The sequence below is a fragment of the Lolium perenne genome, chromosome 7 (genome assembly GCF_019359855.2).
Source record: "Lolium perenne isolate Kyuss_39 chromosome 7, Kyuss_2.0, whole genome shotgun sequence".
Taxonomy (NCBI): Eukaryota; Viridiplantae; Streptophyta; class Magnoliopsida; order Poales; family Poaceae; genus Lolium; species Lolium perenne.
This window is the reverse complement of record NC_067250.2, coordinates 219,014,572-219,040,411: the sequence shown is the minus strand read 5'-3', so window position 1 is coordinate 219,040,411 and position 25,840 is coordinate 219,014,572. Positions and strand designations below refer to the sequence as shown.

The 25,840-nt window shown below is 45.7% G+C and overlaps 2 protein-coding genes and 2 non-coding genes across 18 annotated transcripts; 2 read left to right on the top strand and 2 right to left on the bottom strand.

Annotated features, from left to right (window-relative positions):
* Positions 1-13,482: 13,482 nt before the first annotated feature.
* LOC127314150 (uncharacterized) lies at positions 13,483-19,359 on the bottom strand. 15 transcript variants are annotated; one of them, XR_007859436.2, is made up of 9 exons: positions 19,206-19,359; positions 18,288-19,074; positions 16,841-18,180; positions 15,151-16,763; positions 14,995-15,047; positions 14,831-14,888; positions 14,394-14,506; positions 14,277-14,315; positions 13,494-14,169 (listed from the first exon to the last, which is right to left on the bottom strand). XR_007859436.2 is itself a non-coding variant. In XM_071824693.1 (8 exons), the coding sequence occupies exons 4-8, from the start codon at positions 15,208-15,210 to the stop codon at positions 14,128-14,130; spliced, it is 252 nt and encodes an 83-aa protein (XP_071680794.1). In that variant the 5' UTR covers positions 15,211-16,763; positions 16,841-18,180; positions 18,288-19,074; positions 19,206-19,359; the 3' UTR covers positions 13,483-14,127. The 15 variants fall into 15 exon arrangements, 4 of the variants coding, with proteins under 4 accessions (XP_071680794.1, XP_071680792.1, XP_071680793.1 ...); XM_071824693.1 differs by lacking the exon at positions 14,394-14,506 and having other exon boundaries at positions 13,483-14,169; XR_007859431.2 differs by having other exon boundaries at positions 13,497-14,169; positions 14,831-15,047.
* Positions 19,360-19,423: 64 nt separating this feature from the next.
* Positions 19,424-19,496, top strand: TRNAR-UCU (transfer RNA arginine (anticodon UCU)). Its single transcript has one exon. It is a non-coding gene; the product is annotated as a tRNA-Arg (tRNA).
* A 2,704-nt stretch (positions 19,497-22,200) lies between these two features.
* Positions 22,201-22,273, top strand: TRNAR-UCU (transfer RNA arginine (anticodon UCU)). The gene has a single exon. It is a non-coding gene; the product is annotated as a tRNA-Arg (tRNA).
* Positions 22,274-22,892: 619 nt separating this feature from the next.
* Positions 22,893-25,744, bottom strand: LOC127314149 (UDP-galactose transporter 1). Its single transcript, XM_051344607.2, has 5 exons — positions 25,338-25,744; positions 24,225-24,474; positions 23,939-24,146; positions 23,458-23,689; positions 22,893-23,372 (listed from the first exon to the last, which is right to left on the bottom strand). The coding sequence occupies exons 1-5, from the start codon at positions 25,446-25,448 to the stop codon at positions 23,163-23,165; spliced, it is 1,011 nt and encodes a 336-aa protein (XP_051200567.1). The 5' UTR covers positions 25,449-25,744; the 3' UTR covers positions 22,893-23,162.
* Between the last annotated feature and the right edge of the window lie 96 nt (positions 25,745-25,840).

Here is a 25,840-nt window from a genome sequence, read left to right as displayed (position 1 = left end):
TTTTTCATGTTATTTTCTTCTCTTTTCTTTTGCATGTGCGTGTGTATACGAACTGAACTACGAAGAGTAGGAGCTTCTTCTAGCTGGCACGTCATATTGGCATGTACCGCACCACAGCAGCACCAGTAGATAGGAGCAGAGTGGTGAGTGAGGCAGCAGAGGAGGAGGAGAGGACAGAGTTTCAAAGGTGGGCAGTGAGTCCGAGAGATTTGTCGAAAAGCTTTTGGCTAGGAGGTTGCAGCTGTGCTACGTACTTCCCCGTGGATTAATGGGGTGCTGGCTTGCTGGAATGGAATGGATGGAGGAAATGGCTAGGGAATGATGGGTTTCCTTGTACCCGTACAAATCTCTCTGTCCGCGCTACCAAAACCCCCCGTTTCCATGCCGTGGCCGCCTTTTGAGGCACCTCCCTCTCGCCCGGGCCTCCAACCCAGCAATCATGCCCAATATATGCCCGAGCCCTGCCTCCCCTCCCCTCTCATCCTCCTTGTTGCTACAGCTCAGCCCCATTTCTCTAGGGCACATGTTGGGGCCTACGTGCCAGTATATACTCCTCTAGTCCTTGAAAAGTGCGTTTTGGACAGCTATCCTCCTCCTGCAACTTTGACCGTTTTTTATTATCAAAATCAACACAAACCTACATATGACCTTCCAATGTATACAATCCAAACATTTATAAATACATTGTTTTCGATAAAGGCGCTTTATTATTTAAAAAAAATTAAGCATTACACCCGACATCTGCATAGCTAGGATGCACACAGCCGTTTCGGACCATAATCTGAACAAAGAACAAGTTACATAACAAGAGACCAAAGAAGCTAAAAGGAACAACTCGCTAGATCATTGGAACCTCAATCCGACGACTATGCAGCCACCTATGTTGGGAAATAAATTCCTTGGCCGAGTTCTCCAACCGTGTAGACACCTCCGTAAATAGGTCGCGGTCCTCCAAACGCTGAATCGACGACCATGAACGGAGCGTAGCCATACATCGATTTATAAATACATGTAGACAATCCAAGCTCAGAATGCGCCCATCTTCATGACATATGCTTTTTCAAGAAACAAGGGGTAGTTCGTGGAGGTTGGCATGTTCACGGTTGCACTACGGGTAAAATTTTAGGTTTTACGTCATGCGTATCTCACCTAGGCGAACTAGTGGTAGGCTATGTAATATACCAGTCAACATAGAGGCGCCAATGCTAACGTTAGTTTGATGATCCACTACTCTCGCCTTTAGTAGACGTTGTATGAGTTCGTGACACTGTTGTGCTAGACATTTCTCTAAAAAAAGCATGCACCGAGGTTAGGATTCTAGCTGACTAGACTTAGATTTCGGTAACATGTCGGTAGCACTAGAATGATGTGCCGAGGTGAGAGAGGTCACAAAGGCTATATAGGTTTAGGTTTAGGGTTTTGAGAGTCAGGGGCGGTGAACAAGTTAGCGGCAACATGAAGGAGGGTAGAGACAGCTTCATAGGAGACGTAATTGGGTTTGGGAAGGAGAGGGGGATACACGGGACATGTATCAAGCATCATGACTGTTAGGTGTTTGATCTAATGGCCCTGGAGGTTTATCTAATTATAACATTTCTAGCTTATAGCCTATAACTACTAATTAACACTTCTTGACCAGTGTTCCCTCTAATCAAGCACTTTGGTAATTCATGCTTGTAGTATATTGGTCCAACTCCATTCAAACATTAGCTTTATCGGTACGTGCGGGTCGATCTCGTGAAACACGTTAACTATTTAGAAATGGGTAGGCGCTCGTGGGGTTTTGGGAGAAGGCGAGGGGGATCTGGATTTGGTTGGGGAAATCAAAGGGGATGTATGTTGTTTGCCCTAACCAAGAGCAAAAAGCTAATGTAATTAACTTGGATCCACGCACGATCCATCGGCTTTCGCCGTACGTTGAACGCTCCATGGCTTTGCCCAGCCTATAGGATCGAGTTAGGACACCCATGCATGCATGATACGTTGGCAGGTTATTATACACTTGCTGCGTGTCCGTGGTTGACCGGTAGGCTCCACGGCACTCATGGCTGACCCGTGAATATTCTTCTTGTCCTCTCTGTTACGCTCGTCTGCTCTGTCCAGTAATCATGCTACACCAGCGCAACCTGTGTATATATTATTCATGATGTTCATCACCTGAGTACAACACAAAATTGTACTCGTAGTATTCATACGTACTCCCTCCATAAAAAATAAATAAGTGTCTCATTTTTTTGTCTAGATACAGATGTATTTAGCTCTATTTTAGTTTTATATACTCCCTCCGTCCCGGTTCACAGGGCTCACATGAATTTGCACCGTGACCAAGATAGCATTTGATTGGACGCTAAAAATCTTCTCAGCACTTGCATCTCACCAATCAGATGTCCTCACTAATTAATAGGAATGCTAATAGACTTGCATGCACCGCATCCCCACATGAAAAATCATTGGGTTTTCCACCCTGCGTGCATGCATTGGTTGTTTCCACCAGCTTAAAAAAGAGAAAGAGAAAGGAGAGAGTAATTAGAGGGAGGTACTAATTCTAATTAAATGCATGGAGGCCTTAGTGGGATGGTGTTATGGGACAAATGTTTTTTCAGATTAGGCCCTGTGAACCGGGACGGAGGGAGTACATATGTATCTAAAGAAAGTTGAGACACTTATTTTAGCACGTAGGGAGTAGCACATAGAGCGATGCATTCTGATATTACTAGTGCTCTCTCGGTTCAATAATATAAAAACATATATCTTTTGTGCATTCACTCATTTTTAGTTTGTATGTAGTGTACCTTTAGTGTGTAGATTCACTCATTTTGGTGTGTATCTACTAGTGTACCTTTAGTACCTTTAGTGTGTAGACCATTTAATGTTTAAATGGTCTCATAATAGCTTTGAACGGAGGGAGTATTAATTTCTGTGGTAAAAGTTGGACATGCTCTTGATTGGCTTGGAGAAGCATTTACGTTACTCTACCTACGGTGGTTTGATTTGGCTTCTTACATATACCTGTTGGCAACCTGCTTGTCCTTAGACGTAACTCCATTGTTTGCTCTAAAACGTATAAGGAGATGGCCAGTGATTTCTGCTGCTCGATCTACCTACCATGATTTGGCTTCTTCCACACTTTTTGGCAACCTTGTCCTGGGCGTAACTCCATTGTTTGCTCTAAAATGTATAAGGGGGGTGGTCAGTGACGGCACGTATGAATGTCTAGTCAAAATTAGCATGTGGGTTGGCGACACCGTGAAAGCAACGCCATTATATTTTAGCATGTGGGCGCGCACAATTTTTCTCTGTTTCTGTAGGGCGGATTCAAACATTATTAGCTATAGGAGTACATCTTTGCTAGCTACGAGTCTTTGTGTGCTGGTTGGGTTTTCGTTGAGTACATTTGTACAGCATACTACTAAGTATGATCATCATCAAAGTTTTCTTCCTCAAACCTACCTCCCTTGACCTCGACTCCTGCGCGGCGGTGCTGGAGGACTTCGGGAAGGCTTCGGGCCTTCTCACCAACCGGGCTAAGAGCTCGGTTCACCCCATCCGATGTAGCCCTGAACAGGTGGAGCTGGCGCGCGCCGCTCTTGGCTGTGCCGTCGCGGACTGGCCCTGTCAGTACCTTGGCCTGCCCCTTGGTCTGCGCAAGCCCTCGGCAGCTCAGCTCCAGCCGGTCGTGGAGAGCGCAGCCAAGCGGCTGCCGCAGTGGGGTGCCCGCCTGTTGAACCGCGGAGGTAGGACCATCCTCGTCCAGACCACGCTCAGCGCCATACCGGTCCATGCCATGATGTCCCTGGACATCCCTCCTAAGACCCTACAAGCTCTCGGTAAAGTGTGCCGTGGTTTCATGTGGAAGGGACGGGCCGACGTCAGTGGTGGCCACTGTTTGGTGGCGTGGGATAGGGTGACCGCCCCCAAGAGGTGCGGCGGCCTAGGCATCCCTAATCTTCGCCTTCTTAACGTGGCTCTGCGGTGTCGGTGGGCTTGGCTCCAGCGAACGGATCCGACGAAGGCGTGGGCCGAGTTCGATCTCAAGGTCCCTCCTTTGGCACGGGCCCTGGCTGACTCGGCTATGGTGGTCTCCTTGGGCAATGGTGAGGATGCCTTGTTCTGGAAGGACCGCTGGATTGGTGGTGCGCGGGTGGCGGACCTTGCGCCTAACCTGGCGGCCTTGGTCAGCAAGCGGCACGCCAACTCCCGCTCCGTCAAGGAGGGGCTCGGTGGGGAGTGGATGCGAGATTGCGGTCCCAACTTGGGAGCTGCGGCGGTCCCAGAGTTCTTCCTCCTGTGGAATACCATCTCCGACATCCTCCTCTCACCTGACCAGTTGGATGCCTTTCGCTGGCGGTGGACGGCAGACGGTGCCTACTCTGCCAAGTCGGCCTACGACGCCTTTTTCGCCGGGACCACTATGGCGCCGGTGGCCTCCCAGATTTGGCGTTCGCGGGCACCTTACAGCTGCAAGTTCTTCGCCTGGCTGGCCTCCAGGAACAGGTGTTGGACGGCAGATAGACTGCAGCGGCGTGGCCTCCCACACCCCGCTGCTTGCCCCCTGTGCGATCAGGAACCGGAGTCCATCCAGCACCTTCTGCTTGGGTGTGTGGTCTCGCGTGGGGTCTGGGCCTGGGCCTTAGCTCGGTGGGGGAAGTTGGAGTGGCTTCCCTCCGTGGACACCGACCTTCTTCAGTGGTGGTCCTCCTTGACATGCCCCTCAGGGTCGAGGCGGGACCTTTGGACGGCGGTGATCCTTGTCTTCTGGTGCATTTGGAGGCACCGGAATGAGGTGGTGTTCAACGGCGCAGTACCGGAGGCTCGAGCGATTAGGGGTAGGATCAAGGAGGAATCCCTCAGTTGGCGCTTAGCTAGGTTGTTCCGCTCCGAGTCTTTCGGTTTTCCCGATCCTTTTCCTTTTTCGTGGATAGACGGAGATTAGACTTTGGCAGGGGAGCTGTCACCCCTGTTGACAGCACGAACTCTGTGGTGTGAGCCTTCTGGCTGCTCTTCTATGTGATCAATACACCTTCCAGGGTGTATTCTCGAAAAAAAGTACATTTGTGCAGCTGGCTGTGGTGGCTAGGTTATGTTTGCTGGTGTACGCTGTAGCTGCACGTAGGAATAGTACGTGTAGCTAGCTAGCTATCTAGCTAGGGTGGCGTACGTCTACTTGACCAACACTTTGAACAAAACAAAAAAATTCATGCTCGCTACGCTCGGACAGCGGCAGCAGTCTATACTACTGACCGACTACAGTATACGCATCAAAGTTGTTCTTCTGCAGCAGCAGCCATGCATAAGGCTGACAGACTGCATTATGGATTAGCAACTCTCGAGTACTAACAATCCATCCATCCATCGTTTACTACAGGGCAGAGATCCCTTTTCCCCTCCTGGGTTTGCGGACAGGTGATCATGATTCATGAGCGGCAGGAGCAATCAAGATACCGATCGATGGGTATGTGGTCAAATTACTACAAGCTAGCTACGCATGCCCTAATTGATTCGGACTGGTAGCCATAGATGCATGTCGTCCTCGATCCATCGATCGTGACTGTCTGGAGGGGAGGAGTAGATGGATGGTGAGTGTGATTTGACAAACAAATGATGCATCCCTCAGCTCTCGATCACGAATGGACCTTGCTCCCCGTTTGGCAGAAAAAGGAAATGCTTCTGGTTTCTTGCATGCTAGAGGAACATATGGTGGAGAATTTATTTTTTTCTTGAAGAAAATGACATCGGAAAATGCTAGAAAATGAATTCAGTTCCCTCGAAACAAGAAAGGAAACTACAAAGGCTACATTAGTTGTGCACGTAACTTTATTTCCAAAAAGGGGCAGCCCGGGCCTCTGCATCATGCATATGACTAGCCTACCATAGCACCGCCCGGAGAGTGGGGGAAGAAGACAAACTAGTAACATTTTGAATCGCCATGAACAAGCCATGATGTTTGCGTCGAATCTGAGGCAAAAAAGGAAAGGCTGAAAAGAGGTGGGATGCATGGCAACTGATGTAGTGCGTGTTGGAGCCTTGGAGCTGGGATGGCGGCCTATATTCGTGATCGAGTACTAGCAGGTAGCCCTAGGATGCTAGCTAACTAGCTGGATCAGCTGCTTCACTTCACTTGCTGTTGTGCTGAATTGGAGCGGGCAGGCAGGTTGGGGCCCTGGACCTGAACAAAGCGCGCCCCCTCTCCTCTATACCCTTCTCACTTTTTTCACAACTTTTTTCACGGCGCCAAGTTGTAAAGGGTGAAGAGACGTGCATGGAAACTGCAAAGTTGCCTCGCTTTTACAAACCGCAACTTTTGGCAGGATCTTCCCTACTTACTTTCATCTACGTGCTCTTGTTCGTAGCAGCTCAGCAGCCGTGCCTAATTGCTGCCTACGTTGGTTTCTTTCTCGAGACGAGCAAGGAATATGCTCTATGTTGCCCAAAAGGGAAACGTAAATCAATCGCCACAGTTTTTCTCTCCTTCGTCCATGTTTTTCTGAGCACAATTTTCTATCTTCCTGTTTTTAGATGCTTAGCCAATACGAGCAAGGAACCATCTCTCGAAGCTAAAGAGAAATGTTCCCACGCGAAGAAATGTAGAGGGAGAGAGGGGAATGAGCTTTAAGGGAGCTACAAGAGAAAGAGGGAGGCCCCGGGCACTGACATGGAATTGATGGTGTTTGTTTGATCCAATTGATCGTGGTCTATTTCGAGTGATTTTCCCTCTACGTCTGCACACCTCCACAGTAGTATAATGTAGGGTGTGTTCGGTTCCAGAATCAAGTGGAATGGAACGGAACCGTTCTGCACCTAGAGCCAATTCTTGTGTTCGGTTGTGGAATGGAATGGAACCGAGTGGTTTCTCGAAAGGGAATATTCTCCCCATATGTGGAATGCACCCATTCCACCGAAACGGTGGAATGTGGTGGAACGGCTGTTAATTAGCCGCTATTAATTACGAAGCACTCCACTAATCGAGCTGAAAAATAATTAGCCATGTTAATTATGATTTTGATATTAAAAAGGCCATTTGCCACTATTAATTACGATTTTGAGACAAAAAAATAAACTTTAATCTCATTCCGTTGTACTCTCCAAATTACCCCAACCGAAAAAAATATTAATTACAATTTTGAGATTAAAAAGGCCATTAGGTGTTGTTAATTACAATTTGAGATTTAAAAGGCTATTTGCCATTGTTAACTACGATTTTGAGACAAAAGTTTAGTTTAACCACATTCCGTTCTCCCCGTACCGAACAAAAAATGGTACCATTCCATTCCTATTTTTTATCCAAACCGAACGTGGGGATGGAACCATTCCATTCCTCTGGAACGGAACCATTCTATTCCATCCCATGCCATTCCAGAACCGAACACACCCTAGGTGTCTAGTCACTTTACAAGGAAATGGAGAAAAAGGCAAGAGCTATCATTGGACGGTAGGTGTTACAAATTTACAAGCAAGCACAATCCTTTGAAATAACTAGAGTATCATAGCTCGGAGTATAAACAGATGGGATAATTTCCGCATCGTATTCGTTTCTGAATCTGTTTAAAAAATCTATATACGGTTTGAACGAATCTGACGGACAAGGATATCTGATTCTGAACTTGACACCGGATATGGTAGAGTTCAAACTTATAGGATACTAGGATATTAAAGCATGCGCCAGTATTATCCTAACACTTGCGTTTGGCTTATTGCATCCACATGAACTTACTTTGTTCATGTACATGTGATTCCTTCACTACTAAGTCTTTCTCACAAAGGATAGTCTGGCAAAGAGGAATTGGCATGGTAGCAAGACTTGTTATTTTTGTGATAATAAAATTGCGAGCTGATGTATTATTGCGGCATCTTCTTGTGTTATTACCTTTCGATGGCTGATACATATACTTGCAAAAGGAAAATAACGATGCCATATGGATTATTTCGATGGAAAATCCGACACACTTCCCCTTTTCGAAAAAGTGGCACCAGCCCGCCTACTAGTGTCCCTCCATGTGTAGTAGTTTGCTTCGAATGTCGTCATCCTTCAAGTCCATCTCTAGTACCTCATCCGCGGTGAAGGTGGCAGCAGCGTGCAGAGGTCTTGCACCCGGCGACGTACTTTTCCCTGGACTCCATCATGAACTCCCTCTCGCGGCCAGTCATGGGGCAGGCCGTGGACTCGGGACAGAGCTCCACGGCCTTCTTTGGCATGGTGGGCTTGTAGTGTAGCAACTCGGTGTACTGCGTGAGCATGTGCATCATGTACTTGTAGACGAGCTCCATGTCCATCTCCCCCCTCACGAAGCCGCTGCCTTCCTGGCCCATGCACCGGGCCTCCCCTAGGTGGGCGTTGCCCTAGTCGACGGCGAGCTTGATTGTGTGGCACTTGTTGGCGAGGTCGATGGGCACGTAGTGTTTTCCGGGGGCGAGCCCCCGGCAGAAGAAGTCCTTGTAGGGTGTGTCGAGGGAGAATTGGGAGAGTCGCATGCGAGGATGTACTTCTCGCTCGCTGACCACGCTCGCCCCACCATGTAGATCTTGTACTTGTACCAACACTGCATAATCCCTTGAAATAATTTACAAGCAAGCACAATCCCTTAAAATAATTAGAGTATCACAATATTTGAAAAGCAATACATAACACATACTGAAGAAACAAGTAATTATGTGAGGAGGCGATTGGTAGATGAAGTAAAACTCATATAGGGTTTCCGTCCACCTGGTCAGTGACTACGTCGGCCCACTCCGCCTCCAGTGGCCTTGGGGCCTTGGAGGTGTGAGGAACACAGCCCCTCGCTAGCGGGAGGGTTTTCCTTCTTTGTTTGGATTGTTTTTAGTGTTTCTTTTTTCGAGATGGTGAGATGGTGGCTACATCATGAAATCGGAATAAGGTCATCTTCGTCCTATCCTCGCTCCGGTGGTGCCTCTAGCGCCGGCGGAAGGTGCGTGGAGTCATGTGTACATCGGATCTCTTAGGTTTCAGTACATCTGGGCATGGCAGCCCGGCACGGACGGCCCGGCCCAAAAATCCCGGGTTGGGCTTGCACTTCGGCCGGGCTCGGGCCTGAAATCTAAGCCCGAATGTCGGGCCAGGCTCGGGCCTTCATTTTCGTGCATTTTAACCTGGTCGGGCCGGGTTTTTTGCTCGTTCGGACCGGGTTCGGGCTTAAATTACAGGCCCGACGGTCGGGCCGGGCTCGGGCCTGACTTTTTACCCGCAGGCTTTCTTAAGCCCGGCCCGAACTTTGCCCAGGTGTAGGTTTCAGTCGGTTTTTGTGTTTGTCGACGTGGTTTCAAGTCTCTTCCGATCTGAAACTGTTATTATTGACGATGGTTGCTGCTTTGGTGTCCTGGTCCTTTGGGGTCATAGTTGTTTGTGTACTACAACAATCTTTGCTAGGATCCGGTGATGGAGGGGCGAGGACTGCAGCGCTCTTTCAGCTCATGCTAGTGTTTGTAGTCATTGCTTGGTGATTCAATGACCTATTTATTTGTCATTTTAGTTACTTTTTAATATGTTTATCCTATTGTTTATTATTAATTGATCCACAAAATTTTCGAAATTTTGACAAAAATGTAATGATAAGACATGACATATACTATGTAGCCAACACCAAAAAAACATGCTAAAATAAGCAGATCAGAATTTTCTATGAATATTGTTCGCTTTTTAAACATAAGGCATTACGCCCAGCTTTAAATTAATAAAGCCACCAACGGCTAGAATTGCAAGGTGTTGAGGAGAACAACAAAAACCAGAAACAATACAGGGCAACACAAAATAAAACAAGATACGCCTAGTTCTTCAGATGTGGAAATAAACGCTGATCAAGGAAGAGGAAGCGCAGCGGAGGAGGACACCACACCAACGGAAGAGAATGCCTTCATGTGCTTCAAACACGGACATACTGCATCACGAGACATCTCGTCCATCGCCGAAGAGGGCCCCTGCCCTCTCGCCCAGGTTCAAGGGCGTCGTCAGAAGATGGAACACTCACCCTAGAGATCGAGTTAGCAAGAAGAGATTCCAAGCCTGCTCCCCACGGGGAAGATCGTAATTCCGAAAGCCACTCAGTTGTATAAAAAAAACCACACCGCAACCACCAGTCAATAGGGACCAGTGGCTCCAAAGGCGCCTTCGAGAAGGAACCGGCGCCAAGGCGTCGTCGCTGCCCCGTCGGGCGATGCAGACTGAGAATTTTCACCCGAAGCCAATGGTGGATGAGCACCATCCTCAATGATGCCTCCAAGGAGGTTCTCGGCGGTCAAGAGGGCCGACATCACTGGCACCGACAACGTCGGGCAGGGCTTTCGCTTGAATAATGACCACCGTCCCACAGGATACGCCAAGATCTGGGAAGGAGCACAAGGAATTCCTGCACCACGAATGCCTCCCACGCGGACCATCCCGCTGCCCACACAGCCGAGACTACCAACCAACACCCGCACGAAGGCACCCGCTACCACGCGCCGCCGTGCCCACCATAAGGAGCCGCCGCTCGGGAGTCCAAAGAGCCAACCTAGCATGTCTCCCTTTGGATAACGAACCGCACGTGCGCAGCCGGCCGACCCCACTGCCGCACGGACGCACCTCTGGCATCTGCCGCCCCCAACACCACCCTCCAAACTTCGGCGAGTCGAGCTCCGCACAGATCTACATGAACCAGAGAGGCCACGCCCAACAAAACAATTCGGAGGTCAAGATTCATGGCCGCAGATCGACCCCCTGGTTAGATCTGGCCGTGGACTGACCTAGGTCAGAACCGGCGGCTTGCTGCCAACCAGGCCCAAGCCCCTGCCCTCTAGCCCAGGTTCAAGGGCGTCGTCAGAAGATGGAACACTCACCCTAGAGATCGAGTTAGCAAGAAGAGATTCCAAGCCTGCTCCCCACGGGGAAGATCGTAATTCCGAAAGCCACTCAGTTGTATAAAAAAAACCACACCGCAATCACCAGTCAATAGGGACCAGTGGCTCCAAAGGCGCCTTCGAGAAGGAACCGGCGCCAAGGCGTCGTCGCTGCCCCGTCGGGCGATGCAGACTGAGAATTTTCACCCGAAGCCAATGGTGGATGAGCACCATCCTCAATGATGCCTCCAAGGAGGTTCTCGGCGGTCAAGAGGGCCGACATCACTGGCACCGACAACGTCGGGCAGGGCTTTCGCTTGAATAATGACCACCGTCCCACAGGATACGCCAAGATCTGGGAAGGAGCACAAGGAATTCCTGCACCACGAATGCCTCCCACGCGGACCATCCCGCTGCCCACACAGCCGAGACTACCAACCAACACCCGCACGAAGGCACCCGCTACCACGCGCCGCCGTGCCCACCATAAGGAGCCGCCGCTCGGGAGTCCAAAGAGCCAACCTAGCATGTCTCCCTTTGGATAACGAACCGCACGTGCGCAGCCGGCCGACCCCACTGCCGCACGGACGCACCTCTGGCATCTGCCGCCCCCAACACCACCCTCCAAACTTCGGCGAGTCGAGCTCCGCACAGATCTACATGAACCAGAGAGGCCACGCCCAACAAAACAATTCGGAGGTCAAGATTCATGGCCGCAGATCGACCCCCTGGTTAGATCTGGCCGTGGACTGACCTAGGTCAGAACCGGCGGCTTGCTGCCAACCAGGCCCAAGCCCACGAGAGGATGTCCCAATTCACGGGCTCCGGCATCGAAGATGGCACCACGGGGACAAACACGACCTCCACTACTGCCATGGAGCACAGATTGGAGCTCGATTCGCTGCAATTGGGAGGAGAGGTGAGAAGGGAAGCAGGCTGGAGGCTAAAGGAGACGAAGGAGGCCCGCCGCCACCGCAGGACGGCCTGCGGTGGCGTGGAAGGGGCGCGGGGAGGAGGCGGTGTTGGTGAGGGAACCCTAGTCGCCCCCCGTGTCGCCCGAGCGAAGACGACGCGGGGCCATGCGAAGCGTTTTTTTCAATCAACCAAATCTGAATATTTCCATTATTGTCCTCTCTAATCAAATGAACAAAACAATTATGCCTAATCAGATATAGCACTAACACCGAAATATTCTATGAATGTTGTCCTCTCTATACACAAAGCGACACAGCTCTGACGTTTATCTTTTATCAGGGAAAGCTCTGACGCTGAAATGGTTATTAAGAGCTCATGTATTCCGATCAAGAGATCCAGAATCTCCAAACGGCTCCTCGCGTGAGGCAGCTGGCTCGGTGCAGCGGCGTGCTGAGTTGACATTAGATGGTGCAACTGGCGAGCAACCGTGATAGCACTTCCAACGGCTTCATAGTGGAGAACTGGAGATCAGGTCGCTGAAAATCATCTAGGAGATCAGCAGCGCAACAGCCCTTTGCACACAGATCCAACCGAAGCAGCAAAGGAGGAATTAGACAAAGGATGGGTCTCACTCTTTTTTTTGTTGAAATGAAGGCAAAAGCTTTGCCTTATCCATTGATTAAGAAGAAAGCGTCAAGGTTTTTAGTGAAAAACCAGGCGAAAACCGATACAACTCAACAGGGCCGCGCCCACCCATATCGACGACACATCGAAGAACACAAAAGAACGCCAACCGCATGAACACACCCAACGGAAACCCGCTCCACCAAACTAGCGGAACTCACACCACTGTCAAAGAGAAGAAGCCGTGCCTGCTATGGCAGGAGCCAGCCCCGTCTCCAGGATATGGAGGCCCTGGTGCGACTTATAAAATGGGGCCAATATTTTTTTATTCAAACTCAACTAGTAAAATAAAATCATATGTTCACTTAACGATGTTCAGTATGAACTATTCCGTACAATGCTCAAGTATATATCAAGCTTTTATTCTAAGAGTAAAATATAGCACTAAAGTAATAAACAAACCTCATGTTCTACCGAAAAGCATCATTCGTCTCGTATTTCTTGAAATAAAATTTTCAATCATATCTTTATATTAATCTCATGTTTTTTTCTGTTTAAAAATAACAAAATAAGGGGGCATCATGAGTTGATGACTAGTTGTTGACAACATAGTATTAGCACACACTACTGTGTGTGGCTGCTCTACAAATTAATCAGGGGTTTATCAATTGAAACTACAGCAAGTTTCATGAAATTTAGATTTGTTCAACAGTAATTGAATCTGTCCTAGTCCTTGCAGGAAATTCAGCCCATGGTAGATTGGTACAAAGGAAAGTACTAACGGAAAGACCAAGTGATGAAGTGAAGCGGCAAGTTGCATACAGATTCCGGTACAGTACACTGATAGTCTAATACCTGATCGCTGATTAGGATTGAGGAACTGAGAATCATGCTGGACAGTAGACAGGGAACGCCGGGCCGCCGGCAAGGAGCCACTAGAAGGAAGGATCAGATCAGCAGGAGGCGGGCACACGCGGCCGCGCGGACGACCACGCCGGCGCGAAGCGAAACAGGAGCTCTGCAAACGTCATTGAAACGCTCTGTATCTCGATCACGATCGGGAAGGCGAACTGATCGGTCAAAGGAAGGATCAATCGTGCCTTACCGGGTCTGGGCTGCAGAAAATATGTATTGGGCTGAAGAAAATCGGGGGCCCCTGGAATTTGGGGGCCTGGATCGATCGATCTCTTGGATCGTGGCCATCGACGGGGCTGGCAGGAGCAGACTTGGGACGCTTCCGCAAAGGTGAAGAAGACCACATCCACAAGATCATGCGTCAGAAGTGAAGCCCGGTACGCCGATGACCAGCGTTGAGAGACACCTCATCGCCCACACGACACAAGGTGAAACCCCTCAAGGTTGACGAAACACTCAAAGCCGTCACCAACCAATCTGGCTATGCTTTCTATTGTTCTACAATGTCTCAAATTGTCCAGCTCAACCACAACTTGTATTAAATGGATTTTTTGTTAAATGCGTAAGCAGAAGCTAAGTACAATCATGCTTATAAAGACATCAACTATAGGGCAACAAAGTAGTACTTATTTAAGCAAACTTATGATATTAGATTCACCTCAAACCAAATGATTTCTTTATGTCACTACACAATACATTTATTTCTTGGTGTCTTAGCAACTGTAAATGAAAAAACTACATGGGTCTAGAAGTCTCATGATCGCGAAATATATATTCAGTAACAAGAAACTAAGGACTGTTTTGTTCAACTCTACTGCCCATTTCAGATTTCTGCCATCGGTGTTGCTATAGGAAATAATAATCAAGGCTCCAAAGACAACCAACGCCCTACAGGAAATACACAAGCAAAGAATAATCAATCAACTGAGCTACATCAAGTTACTACTTACTACAAAGTAAGTGTACTAAATACCATGCAGTATATGCTATTTTACCTTGTAAATATGTCTTAGCCTAGCCTCCTCAGCAACCACCTACAGAAGAGGGGGAGAACATGTCATTAAAAATGAAGCGACAAAATTTAAAATGCTTGCCATGTTAAATCACTATACATTGTCATCGGAGTCACTCCACTCTACATGTTCTATGTGGCAGTCTGGCAGATATTCGTTCAAGTGACCGCCGGTGTAGGCATCAGCATTGTCAGGGTGCTTCAGAACAGCACCTCCATTTTTTAGGGAAAAAGAGAGGTGTTTGCCAGCTAAATATCAAATAACCGATAAAGAAAACATAACAATAACTGAATAGTTGAAGTAAACAAATACTCCGTATTTATAAAGTCATTAGATATGACTGCACGAAGCAATTTGAGATATTACAAATGTAATGGTCAAGGATAATGGAGATGAAGGGAAACATGATTATATGACTCAATAGGCAAACAGAACAAGTCAACATGGTAAACGGCATATAGTGCAGTCAGAAACACATTTACAGTGCCCAGACTGTATTTCAGTAGCACTTGATCTAAGAGAAGAGTATACAGTACCGTTATCAACCTCGATGCGTAAGTGTGAGTCCAACAAAGAATAGATTGTCCAGTTGCTCTAAAAGAACAGATTGTCCATGCCAGAGTCAAAATCACCAGCTCCTTTAATCTTTGCAGTGAAATTCAAATGATAATAGCACCAACTTTCTTATAAATGGTACTACCTCTCAGAAATAAATTGGTAATGCAGAGCATCTTTGAGTTCATGTGCCAGATCCTAAAACAAGGAGAATTTTCCGGATAAGCAATTGTTACATGAATAAGGTTATAACAAGACACAATGCCACAACGGAACAGGGATGGAGAGCAAGAGAGCAGACCCCCAAAATATTGTGATTGTCATTATACTTGTCCACCAAATCTTGAACCAATAGGCGCATCTGATCATCTGTTTTCCCAATTGCTTCCAACTTTGATATTTCCTCCTCGTGCCATCAAGCCCATGAAGAGATTTTCGTATAGCCATATCCACTAGAGAAACCCCATCTTGGTTGCACCTAATTTATATCAGAGAATTCTATATGCTTAGTATATTGCACTTTCTCCAAAGTGAGGAGTGCAAAGTGATTCCGAGTAATATGTCAAATGTTATCAGCCTGGCATAGGGTTAGAGTGAAAAGTTCGCAGGCAAGGCTGTTGAAAGAAAAGAACCAAACAGCTCCTGAGTTGACGCTTGAGATGGTCCATGGAAACAAGTAACACAAAGATAAAGCAGAACTGAACAGCTTTCAATGCATATGTATGTTCTCAATGGATAATTCTACCTCTATTTTAGATTTAAATAAAAAATCAATTTTTTGAGATCCCCAACTCCTCGTCAAAATAGGCTTTCGCCCCAACTCAGTGTACTTTTACCATACTGTTTTTAGTGGATAATTGAGCTTACTGCTCTGGCTATCAACTCTTTCAGACATGAAATTAAAAAAACAAAATGTTTCCTCAGCTTTATGTGGTTTAAATCAAAATATGATTATCTTCTAACTACATAGTACGGATTAAATATAAAAAATTGCAAAGGTGCCCACAAAATGAGTTAAATAAAAAAATCTAGATTGAAGTTCAGAAGCGCATAAAGACGGTCATCAAGAGATCCAGAATCTCCAAACGGCTCCTCGCGTGAGGAAGCTGACTCGGTGCAGCAGCGTGCTGAGTTGCCATTAGAAGCTGCAACCGGCGAGCAAGCATGATAGCACTTCCAACGGCTTTCATAATGGAGAACTGCAGATCAGGTCACTGAAAATCATCTAGGAGATCAGTACCGCAACAGCCCTCTGCATACAGATCTAACTGAAACAGCAAAGGAGGAATTAGACAAAGGATGGGTCTCACTCTCACCTTGAGGTCGCCGGCTATATTGAAATGCAATCACCAACCAATCGGGCTATGCTTTCTATTGTTGTACAGTGTCTCAAATTGTCCAGCTCAACCACAACTTGTATTAAATGGATTTTTTTGTTAAATGTGTGTAAGCAGAAGCTAAGTACAATCATGCTTATAAAGACATAAACCATAGGGACAACAAAGTAGCACTTATTTAAGCAAACTTATGATATTAGATTCACCTCAAACCAAATGATTTCTTTATATGTCACTGCAGAATACATTTCTTTCTTAGGTGTCTTAGCAACTGGAAATAAAAAGCTACATGGGTCTAGAAGTCTCATGATCGCGAAATATATATTCAATCACAAGAAACTAAGGACTGTTATGTTCCACTCTACTGCCCATTTCAGACTTCTGCAATCGATGTTGCTATAGTCAATAACAATCAAGGCTCTAAAGACAACCAACGCCCTACAGGAAATACACAAGCAAAGAATAATCAATCAACTGACCTACACCATGTTACTACAAATTAAATGTACTAAATACCATACAGTATATGGTAATTTACCTTGTAAATATGTCTTAGCCTAGCCTCCTCAGCAACCACCTACAGAAGAGGGGGGGAACATGTCATTAAAAATGAAGCAACCAAATTTAAAATGCTTGCATGTTAAATCACTATACATTGCCATCGGAGTCACTCCACTCTATATGTTCTATGTGGCAGTCTGGCAGATATACGTTCAAGTGACTGCTGGCGTAGGAATTAGCACTGTCAGGGTGCTTCAGATCAGCACCTCCATTTTTTTGTGCAACCATAGCAGTGACCTTTATTTTTTAGGGAAAAGAGAGGTGTTTGTCGGTTAAATATCAAATAACCGATAAAGAAAACATAACAATAACTCAATAGTTGAAGTAAACAAATACTCCCTCCTTCCCAAAATAAGATGCATATAGTTTTTGGTCAAAGTTAAACTTTCCGTAGTTTGCTAACTACATACAAAAAAAAGTATAAGCATCTACAATACCAAATGCACACACCATGAAGTATAATTCACGATGGTTCTAACAAAATTGGTTTGAGATTATAAATGTTGACGCTTTTTTCTATATAGTTATTCAAACTTTAAAAAGTTTGACTTTGACCAAAAACTATATGCATCTTATTTTTGGGAAGGAGAGAGTATTTATAAAGTCATTAAATATGACTGCATGAGGCAATTTTATTTTCTCGAACACACGCCTAGGCGTGCATCATTATATATTAGAGAAAACCGCTGAGAAGGCGGGAGCATACAGGGTTGTAGCAAGGCTACGAAAAACTGAAAGAAAGCAAAAGAAAGAACTATACAGGGGCTACAGGCAGCTAACTTTGTTAGGACTGCAGGTGCTGTGGCAAGTTGTCATCGGGAGGCCTGGTATGGAGAGGCAACCGGCGCAGTGCCCTAGCACCTGCAAGAAGCCAGAGCTTAGCTTCTGCCAAAATGGAAAGAACTAGATCGTGCCGCCTGGGGGCGACATTGTTGAAGAGGACATCATTGCGCGTCTTCCAAAGCCTCCACATGAAGACGACATCATTGCACGAGGCAATTTGAAATAATAGAAATGTAATGGTCAAGGATAATGGAGATGAAGGGAAACATGATTATATGACTCAATAGGCAAACAGAACAGGTCAACATGGTAAACAGCATATAGTGCAGTCAGAAACACATTTACAATGATATCTAACAGAAAAGTTCTAGTAGTGTGACCCCCAGACTGTATTCCAGCAGCACTTGATCTAAGCGAAGAGTATACAGTACCATTATCAATCTCGATGCCTAAGTGTGAGTCCAACAAAGAATAGATTGTCCAGTTTCTCTAAAATAATAGATTGTCAATGCCAGAGTCAAAATCACTGGTTCCTTTAATCTTTGCAGTGAAGTTCTAATGATAATAGCACAAACTCTTCTTACAAATGGTACTAATGTCTCAGAAATAAATTGGTAATGCAGAGCATCTTTGAGTTCATGTGTCAGATCCTAAAACAAGGAGAATTTTCCAGATAAGCAATTGCTACATGAATGAATAAGATAATAGCAAGACACGATGCCACAATGGAACAGGTATGGAGAGCAAGAGAGCAGACCCCAAAAAGATTGTGATTGCCATTATACTTGTCCACCAAAACTTGAACTAATGGGCGCATCCAATCATCCGTTTTCCCAAAAGTGGGGAGGGCAAAGTGATTCCAAGTAGCGTGGCAAATGTTATCAGCTTTGCCATAGGGTTAGAGTGAAAAGTTTGCAGGCAAGGCTGTTGAAAGAAAATGACCAAACAGCTCCTGAGTAGACACTAACATGGCCCATGGAAACAATTAGCACAAAGATAAAGCAGATCTGAACTGCTTACAATGTCTATACATTCTTAATGCATAATTATACATCCATTTTAGATATAAAAAAATATATACATCTTTGATTTGAAGTGTACTCTTACCATACTGTTTGAATGGATGATGGAGCTTACTGCTCTGGCTGCCAACTCTTTCACAAATGAAATTACAAAAATAAAATGTTTCCTCAGCTCTAAGTGGTTTAAAACAAACTATGATTATCTTCCAACTACATAGTCCGGTCTGAATATAATAAAGTGCAAATGTGCTAGAGCAGTATGGTAATTTCGTTTGTGAACGAAGTTTAGAAGCGTTACACTTTGGGGTGCTGGCTGTCATAAGATGGCGACAACAAGATAGCCTCGTTAGATTCCTGCAAGCTCTTAAATGGCCCTCACAGATGAAGATATATGTGTGGAACAGTCCATGAAGGTCGCCATATCTTATGTTAAATTTCAAACCCTGAACAGAGGACGCCCGGGCCAAACGGGATGACGATACGCCTTGATGGCAGGGCGACCGCAGTGGTGTCACGAGCAGTCTTTTGAGACGACGAGTCGACGATGGATGAAGGGTCCAATGCGATCGATCCCCAATAATGCAGCAAATCAATCCCCGTCGAATCGATAAACAAAAACAGCAAAAGAAAGATAAGGAGGAGAGAGGGCATACGGAGGAGGCAGCCGCCGCCGCTGCTCGTCGACAAGGGGACAGCATTGTCTTGCCGTGGCGGCGGCCTGTGCCGGGCGCGGGCATAGCTAGGCTAGGGTTTGTTGATTTCCTTTTCTCTGATTCGCTCGGATTTTGTGTGGAAAACGAAAAGAGATGGAAGATACAGTTCGGGCATTTAGCCGAGTCAAATAAACTAAAGCAAGAACTTCCATCACCAAGCGCTCGTGGCCTAATGGACAAGGCATTTGACTTCTAATCAAAGGATTGTGGGTTCGAGTCCCACCGAGCGTGATCCTTTTTTCTCTTCCTGACTGCTTTTTTTTTTTTTTTTTTTGCTTACATGCTAGCTAACCATTTCTAAATCTTTGTACATATGCTCCTCCAGTCCTCCACACGTACACCTCCACTTGCTTCGATTGGATACGTTGTACCAAATTTTGTGGAATTCTTTATATAGGGCTCAATTTATGGTTCATTTTCGATATTTTCCACACCCAAACGTACACCTCCACTTGCTTCAATTGGATACGCTGTACCAAATTTCGTGGAATTCTTCATATAGGACTAAATCTATGGTTCATTTTTGACATTTTCCACAAACAAGATTTAGCATGTGCAAGTGTGTAACCCAAGTGCTCAATGTTCTCCTAACTCGTCCTCCACGACACTGCTAGGAAACAGGCTATTGCCGGTGCACCTATTTGGCTTATCGCCGGTGCACCAGAGTCCGTCGGTGGGAACAGGCTGGTGGTAACATTTTATCGCCGGCGCATCATCTGGTGCGCCGACAGTAACTTGGTTTGTCGTCGTCACACCAGCCTAGTGCGCCAGCGGTATATTTTCCAGGATTCCAAAAAAAGGTCAATCTTGATCTAGATCTAGGCCGACTTTAGTGGGAGATGCATGGTCGTGGTCATCTGTGTGGTCGTGGGCGTCGTCGTTGAAGACCAAAGAGTAGGTGGTCACCGGAGTGAGAGGAGGTGGTCGCGTAGAAGCTCGCTAGAGAGTGCTCGCCGGAGTGAGAGGAGGTGGTCGTGGAGAAGCTAGCCGGAGGGGTGGTCGCCGAAGTGAGGAGCTTCTTCGCCGGTGAGTATCTTGAGGAGGTGCTCACCAGAGGGGGTATATGAAGGAGTAGGGAGGAGGAGGAGGGGGACGAGAAAGAAGAGAGGAGGAGGAGGAGGAGGAGGTGGAGGAGGAGAAGTGAAAAGAAGAGGGGAGAAGAGAGAGAAAGTCAAGTCGGCATTAGCACATATACCATAGCTAGGTTACCTCCAGCGCACTATATATGGTGGTGCGCCGGGGATTTTTTTTTTATTTTGTTGCAACTTTTTCTAAAACTAAAAAACAATGTTTTCCTTTTCGAATTTGAAGAATCTAAAAATTCTCTTAATGCTCGGAGGGCGTTGAAATCAGATGTAAAATTTTGTGTTGATACATTTTGATATAATTTTTTTTTCATCGGAGGTTGTATGCAACCAGAAATCCCGTTTTACCGAAACATGATACCATTTTGCAAAAAAAAAACTCGAAATTCATGTTTGATAATTTTGCTTGATCACATAACACATGGATCTTCGTCTCAAAGGATTTTATGTTTTGAATTTTCTATAAAAAAATTTCAAAAACGGAAAAGGCCTTCGGTGGTGGGAGGGGGTTGGAGGGAAAATGGCGGCTCCACTTTCCGCCAGCGCACCACCGTGTTGGTGCGTCGGCAGTAAGTGGGCTCGGGTTTTTGGTCTGGCCCAAACCTGTTCGAACATTTTTCTCTGCGCGCTAAATATTTGTTGCGTCGGCCTTATTAGGTCATCCGTCTCACGTGCAATGCACAATTGCACATGCAAATTACTAGTATAGATAATGTACCAAGCATGTCATACCTTTTTTGGGGCTGGCAATAGCATTTGCGGCTATATGCACCCCTAGGTATGGCATATCTTTTTTTGGCGTGCTGGCAATAGAGTTTGCGGCTATAGGCGGTTTCACGGTTCATTTTCAACATTTTACACCCCTAAGATTTCGCTTCAATGAGGTTAAACTTTAGTCTTTTATCTCAAAATCATAATTAATAGTGGTAAATGGCCTTTTTAATCTCAAAATCATAATTAATAACATCTAATTATTTTCGGCTGGATTAGTGGAGTGCTTTGCGGCCAATTAACAACCATTTCATCACATTCCACCAATCGGTGAAAATGGTACATTATGCGTATAGAGAGAATATTCCCTTTCGAGAAACCACTCGGTTCCGTTTTATTACACAACCGAACACAATAATTGGTTGTAGGTGAGGAATGATTCCGTTTCATTTCACTTGGTTCCAAAACCGAACGCACACTAAGTGTCTAACCCAAGCGTCCAATGTTCTCCTAGCTAGTCCTCCGCTACAGGATCCTCATTGCCAACGAATTGGCATCCCCCGACGCGCACCATTTAGCTCTGGTGCCCCACCATTCGATCAACTCATGGTAGGATTCTATGGTTGCCAGAGCTGATAAGGCCATCGAACAGATGCTCTATGTCATGTGTAATGTTTGCAAGGAGCGAAACATAAGAATCTTCATCGAAACCCATCTTACGTACCTACGTTATGGTTGCTGATCTTGCAAATCAAGATACCCTTCAGCTGCCATGGCTTTCGGTACGATTACCTCATCTTTCAACCTTGAGGGAGGCAAAATGGTGCTATAAAATTCATGAGGGGGACGGAGTAAGCTAAGAAGGCATGAAATTACAGTTCTAGTGAGTAGTGTTCTTTATAAAATCCAAACCATGGGGGTGGCTAAGCCCCCCCTCGTCCCCCCTGTCTCCGTCCCTGTGAGGTTGGGACCGTGGTTGAGTAGAGCTGGTACTTGTTCTCCTAGGTTATCTTTTTTCCAGAATATTTTCCCTTGCAAAAAATATGCCTCCTTTGCAAATAGCATTACCTCTCTCTTAATGAAAAGATACGACTTCTATGATTCCTCCAAATAACATACAGTATAAAACATCACATCAAGCGCTCGTGGCCTAATGGACAAGGCATTTGACTTCTAATCAAAGGATTGTGGGTTCGAGTCCCACCGAGCGTGTTAGATAGTTTTTTTTTTTTTTATCTTTTCAACATTTTATTTTTGCTCATGCTAGCGAACCCTTTCAAAGATATCTTTGTATACGCTCTTTCAACGTACGAATCCACTCACTTCGATCAGATACATTGTCCTAAATTCCCTCGAGTTCTGCGCATAGGGCTCACTTCCACAGTTCATTTCCAGCATTTTGGCGTCCCTCGGATGAGTACCTTTTGGCTCAGATCCACCCTTCGGTCCACTCATGGTAGGACGCTATGATTGTCGTAGCCGATAAGTCCATCAAAGGGATGCTTAGTGGTCGTCTGTTCTATGTCATGTGTGATTATGTTTGGAAGGAGCATAACAGAAGAATCTTCATTGAAACGACTTGCAGATATTGCAAATCAAGATATCCTTCAGCCGCCATAGCTTTCGGTACGATTGCCCCATGAGGTTGGGATGGTTGAGTAGAGTGAGTGCTTGTTCTCTTAGGGTTCTTATTTCAGAATGTTTTCCCTTGTAAAAAACATGGTCCTTTTGCAAATAGTATTCCCTCTCTCTGAATGGGAAGGCAAACGCTCCTACCGGTTGATCTAAGGATATATATGTATATGTGATGACGTCAATAGCTCGATGCTACTGCAAGCAACACCCTTAACCCTTAATGATTCATACTAGCACAAGAAAGTATTAGTCCACCAGCAACACATACCAAAAATGTCAGACCAGCATTTCAAGAAGAATAAACCGGGTGCAGCAACTAACACAAAACATCTGAAGAAAGCCGGGTGACCAAATACAGCATCGTCACTTGTGTATCCTATGAAAAACTCTGCTAAGCCCCAAAGCCGTGTTCTCATTATTCCTGTGGTTGTCAAGAGTGCCTCTATATATGTCAGTGTCATGACTGCTAGTTCTCTTGCTTTTCGCCTAATAGGGGGAGCATCTCCAACCGGCTTCTTGGGGTGCGCGGGCTCTGGGCTGTGGCCTGCTGCGAGATCAGATGCCTCACGTAGCCGTAGAAGGTGCAGCCAACAAGCGTGATCCCACACCCTACGGCGTTCATGGCGGAGATCGGGTTTCGGAAGATCATCCACGAGATCAGCACCGCGGCAGCAACCTGCACACCAATCATGGTACCAGTCTGTCAGCGCTGAACTTGAACTGAAGAAGCATAATCAAGATGAAGAGGGGCTCACTCTCACCTTAAGGTTGCCGGCTACATTGAAGGTCACCGCCGTAGTCGAATGGATAACGTAGAAGATGGAAAAGTTGAGGCAGAAGGCCAACACTCCTGAGGTAATTATGATGATCAGTGCAGGGACAGTTGAGTCGTATGTGTAAAGCCAGTTGATCACACCGCCCCCTTCGAGAACAATCGCTGGTATCGACAGTATCATGGTGGCAAAGGGTGCCATGTAGTACACTGTGTTAATGCTGCAGAAAAGAAAATAAGATCAGCAAATCAGCCTGTAAGATCATACTTGATCGCAGTACTATGAAAAATAGGAATAAATTCTGCATAATAATGAGCAAATCAGCAGTATTATTCCAATATCTATGATCAACTCTGGTAAAAATTAGTAACATCAGATGACGAAAACAACTGTTCCCTTTATCTGTTTTGCAACTCAGACAGATCCTATGCGATCGTTTCTTTTGTAAACTGACCAGATTACTGTTTACCTGTCAAATTTGTATCCATGGAGTAGGGACTCTGCCAAGATGGTTTTTGTAGATGTGGCCAGGCAGCCAACCATGGCAGCGCAAAAACCAAACATATTGAAGCTCAGCTCAGTTACTGAAGTTAGGAGGATTCCGCCCACTATTGGAACCAAAGAAGCCCATATGCGCCACTCAAAATATTTCCTCCAGACCAACCACTGCAGAATAACTGTTTTACAATGAATCAGAATATGTGACAGCAATTGCGAAAAAGGCGTTCCAAACAAAGAGCAAGAAATCAGATAACCTGTTGTTGCAGGAGTGAAAGATTTTATGGTTTGCATGAAGGAGACCGGGATATACCGCAGACTGACATTTCCCAGCACAATATTTATGCAGAACACAAATGACATAGGGAATATCCTTTTCCAGCGATCCTCGGGGGCAACCTCGATCAGCGGTTTTATTTTGAGCACTTTGATTGCGATGTAAGCTCCGATGGAAGAGCATATGAAGTGGACGCACGACACAGTCAGAGGAAATTTGAACTCCAGTTTCTGCATCGAAGAAGAACTTTAAATTAGCAAGGGCATGGCTTAGTGATGTGGAGACTGCAATAGGGGACATGTACTATTATTCCTTTAAACTTGACAGCAAGAAATAATTAATTCCAAGTGAAGTGGGCAGATAGTTTCTTCTTTGAAGATAATGCTGGCAGTTATGTATCATTTTCAGACCTGTGAAGGTACAAGGTAGTCATTTATAATCTATTTCTAGTTCCAAGTGCAGTGCGTTGACAACTTTTTTTTCCAAACTGGCTACCCCCTTTCCCATGACTGCGACATAACGGAAATACCAAATAAGCTCCTAATGATAGACAGTCAAAGAAGTTTATGAGAAATATTCATCCATGTGTCATTGAAGGTGAAATATGTTTAAACTCTTCTTATTCTCAAATATCATGGAGCTACCAACTAAACAATTGAGGACATAACAATTCTAGTTTGGCTCTTGATCTAAGTCTGAACCTTGGTTGTTCGTCAAGTTATGTTGTTTCAGTTACCATCATATTGAAAAACAACATATATTGCAAAACAGAAAGACCCCATCTCCAATCTACTTTCTTGACCATAATTTTTCAATACTTCAATTTTCGTTTCTCCTCCTCACATACATCTTAACCTGACTTCCAACCTAATTTTAAAAGTCATTTCGCAACGAAACCTAAATTCAAACAATTTACACCCATGAAGATAATATTTGTTTTTACGTTCCTGGCATGATAATAAATCACTAGATAATCTACTCTTCAACACACGGATCAACTCATGAACATGAGAGAAGCCACCGGAGCGTGAGGAATAATAAACGGACTACTAATAAAAAAAGAAAAGTAAGGACGGAGAAGCGTTGGTAGTACCTGGAAGATCCACTTGTTCATGATGATGACGGTGACGTTGAAGCCCCACCATTGGAGGATGGCCAGCACCGCGCGAACCGTGGCCACGTTCCCCATCTTCCCCTCCTCCATCGCACAGAAAACGCCTCTCCAGATGAAGAAGAAGAAGAAGGGAAGAAGTCGGAAACCGGCCGGCAGTAATTGATTAATCTATGGAAAACTCCTCTCTCGAAGATCCATTACTCCTGATGGCCGGCCTGGGCGGTTCTCCTAGAAGGTTCTTCCAGAAAGCTGCCAACTGAAGGCTGTGTTGATCTGTCAATAACAGGAGGAAGTCGAGAGAGGAGGATGAAGAGGAAGAGAGAGGGTACGGATTTGTGCCGGTTTTAGGTCGAGAGTTCGGTTTGTGTGAGTGTGACGCGTTTCTGTTTGTCATCTTAACGCGTTGCTGATGAGTTAATTTTTATCAGCTCATCCCTGTACGTGGCCCAACCCAGCTTCAGCACGTGTCATGAGAGATAATT

Bases quoted from the DNA above. Each gene is read 5' to 3' on its own strand.
- LOC127314150 (XM_071824690.1), bottom strand. From the start codon at position 19,289: ATGCCCGCGCCCGGCACAGGCCGCCGCCACGGCAAGACAATGCTGTCC. The intron at 16,764-16,840 runs GTATAGTGATTT...CCTCTTCTGTAG, and splicing joins GGAGTGACTCCGATGGCAAT to GTGGTTGCTGAGGAGGCTAG. The intron at 15,328-16,724 runs GTAAATTACCAT...GATATAAATTAG, and splicing joins GGCTAAGACATATTTACAAG to GTGCAACCAAGATGGGGTTT.
- LOC127314149 (XM_051344607.2), bottom strand. From the start codon at position 25,448: ATGGAGGAGGGGAAGATGGGGAACGTGGCCACGGTTCGCGCGGTGCTG. The intron at 24,475-25,337 runs GTACTACCAACG...TCTTCGATGCAG, and splicing joins TGAACAAGTGGATCTTCCAG to AAACTGGAGTTCAAATTTCC. The intron at 23,373-23,457 runs GTGAGAGTGAGC...ATTGGTGTGCAG, and splicing joins ATGTAGCCGGCAACCTTAAG to GTTGCTGCCGCGGTGCTGAT.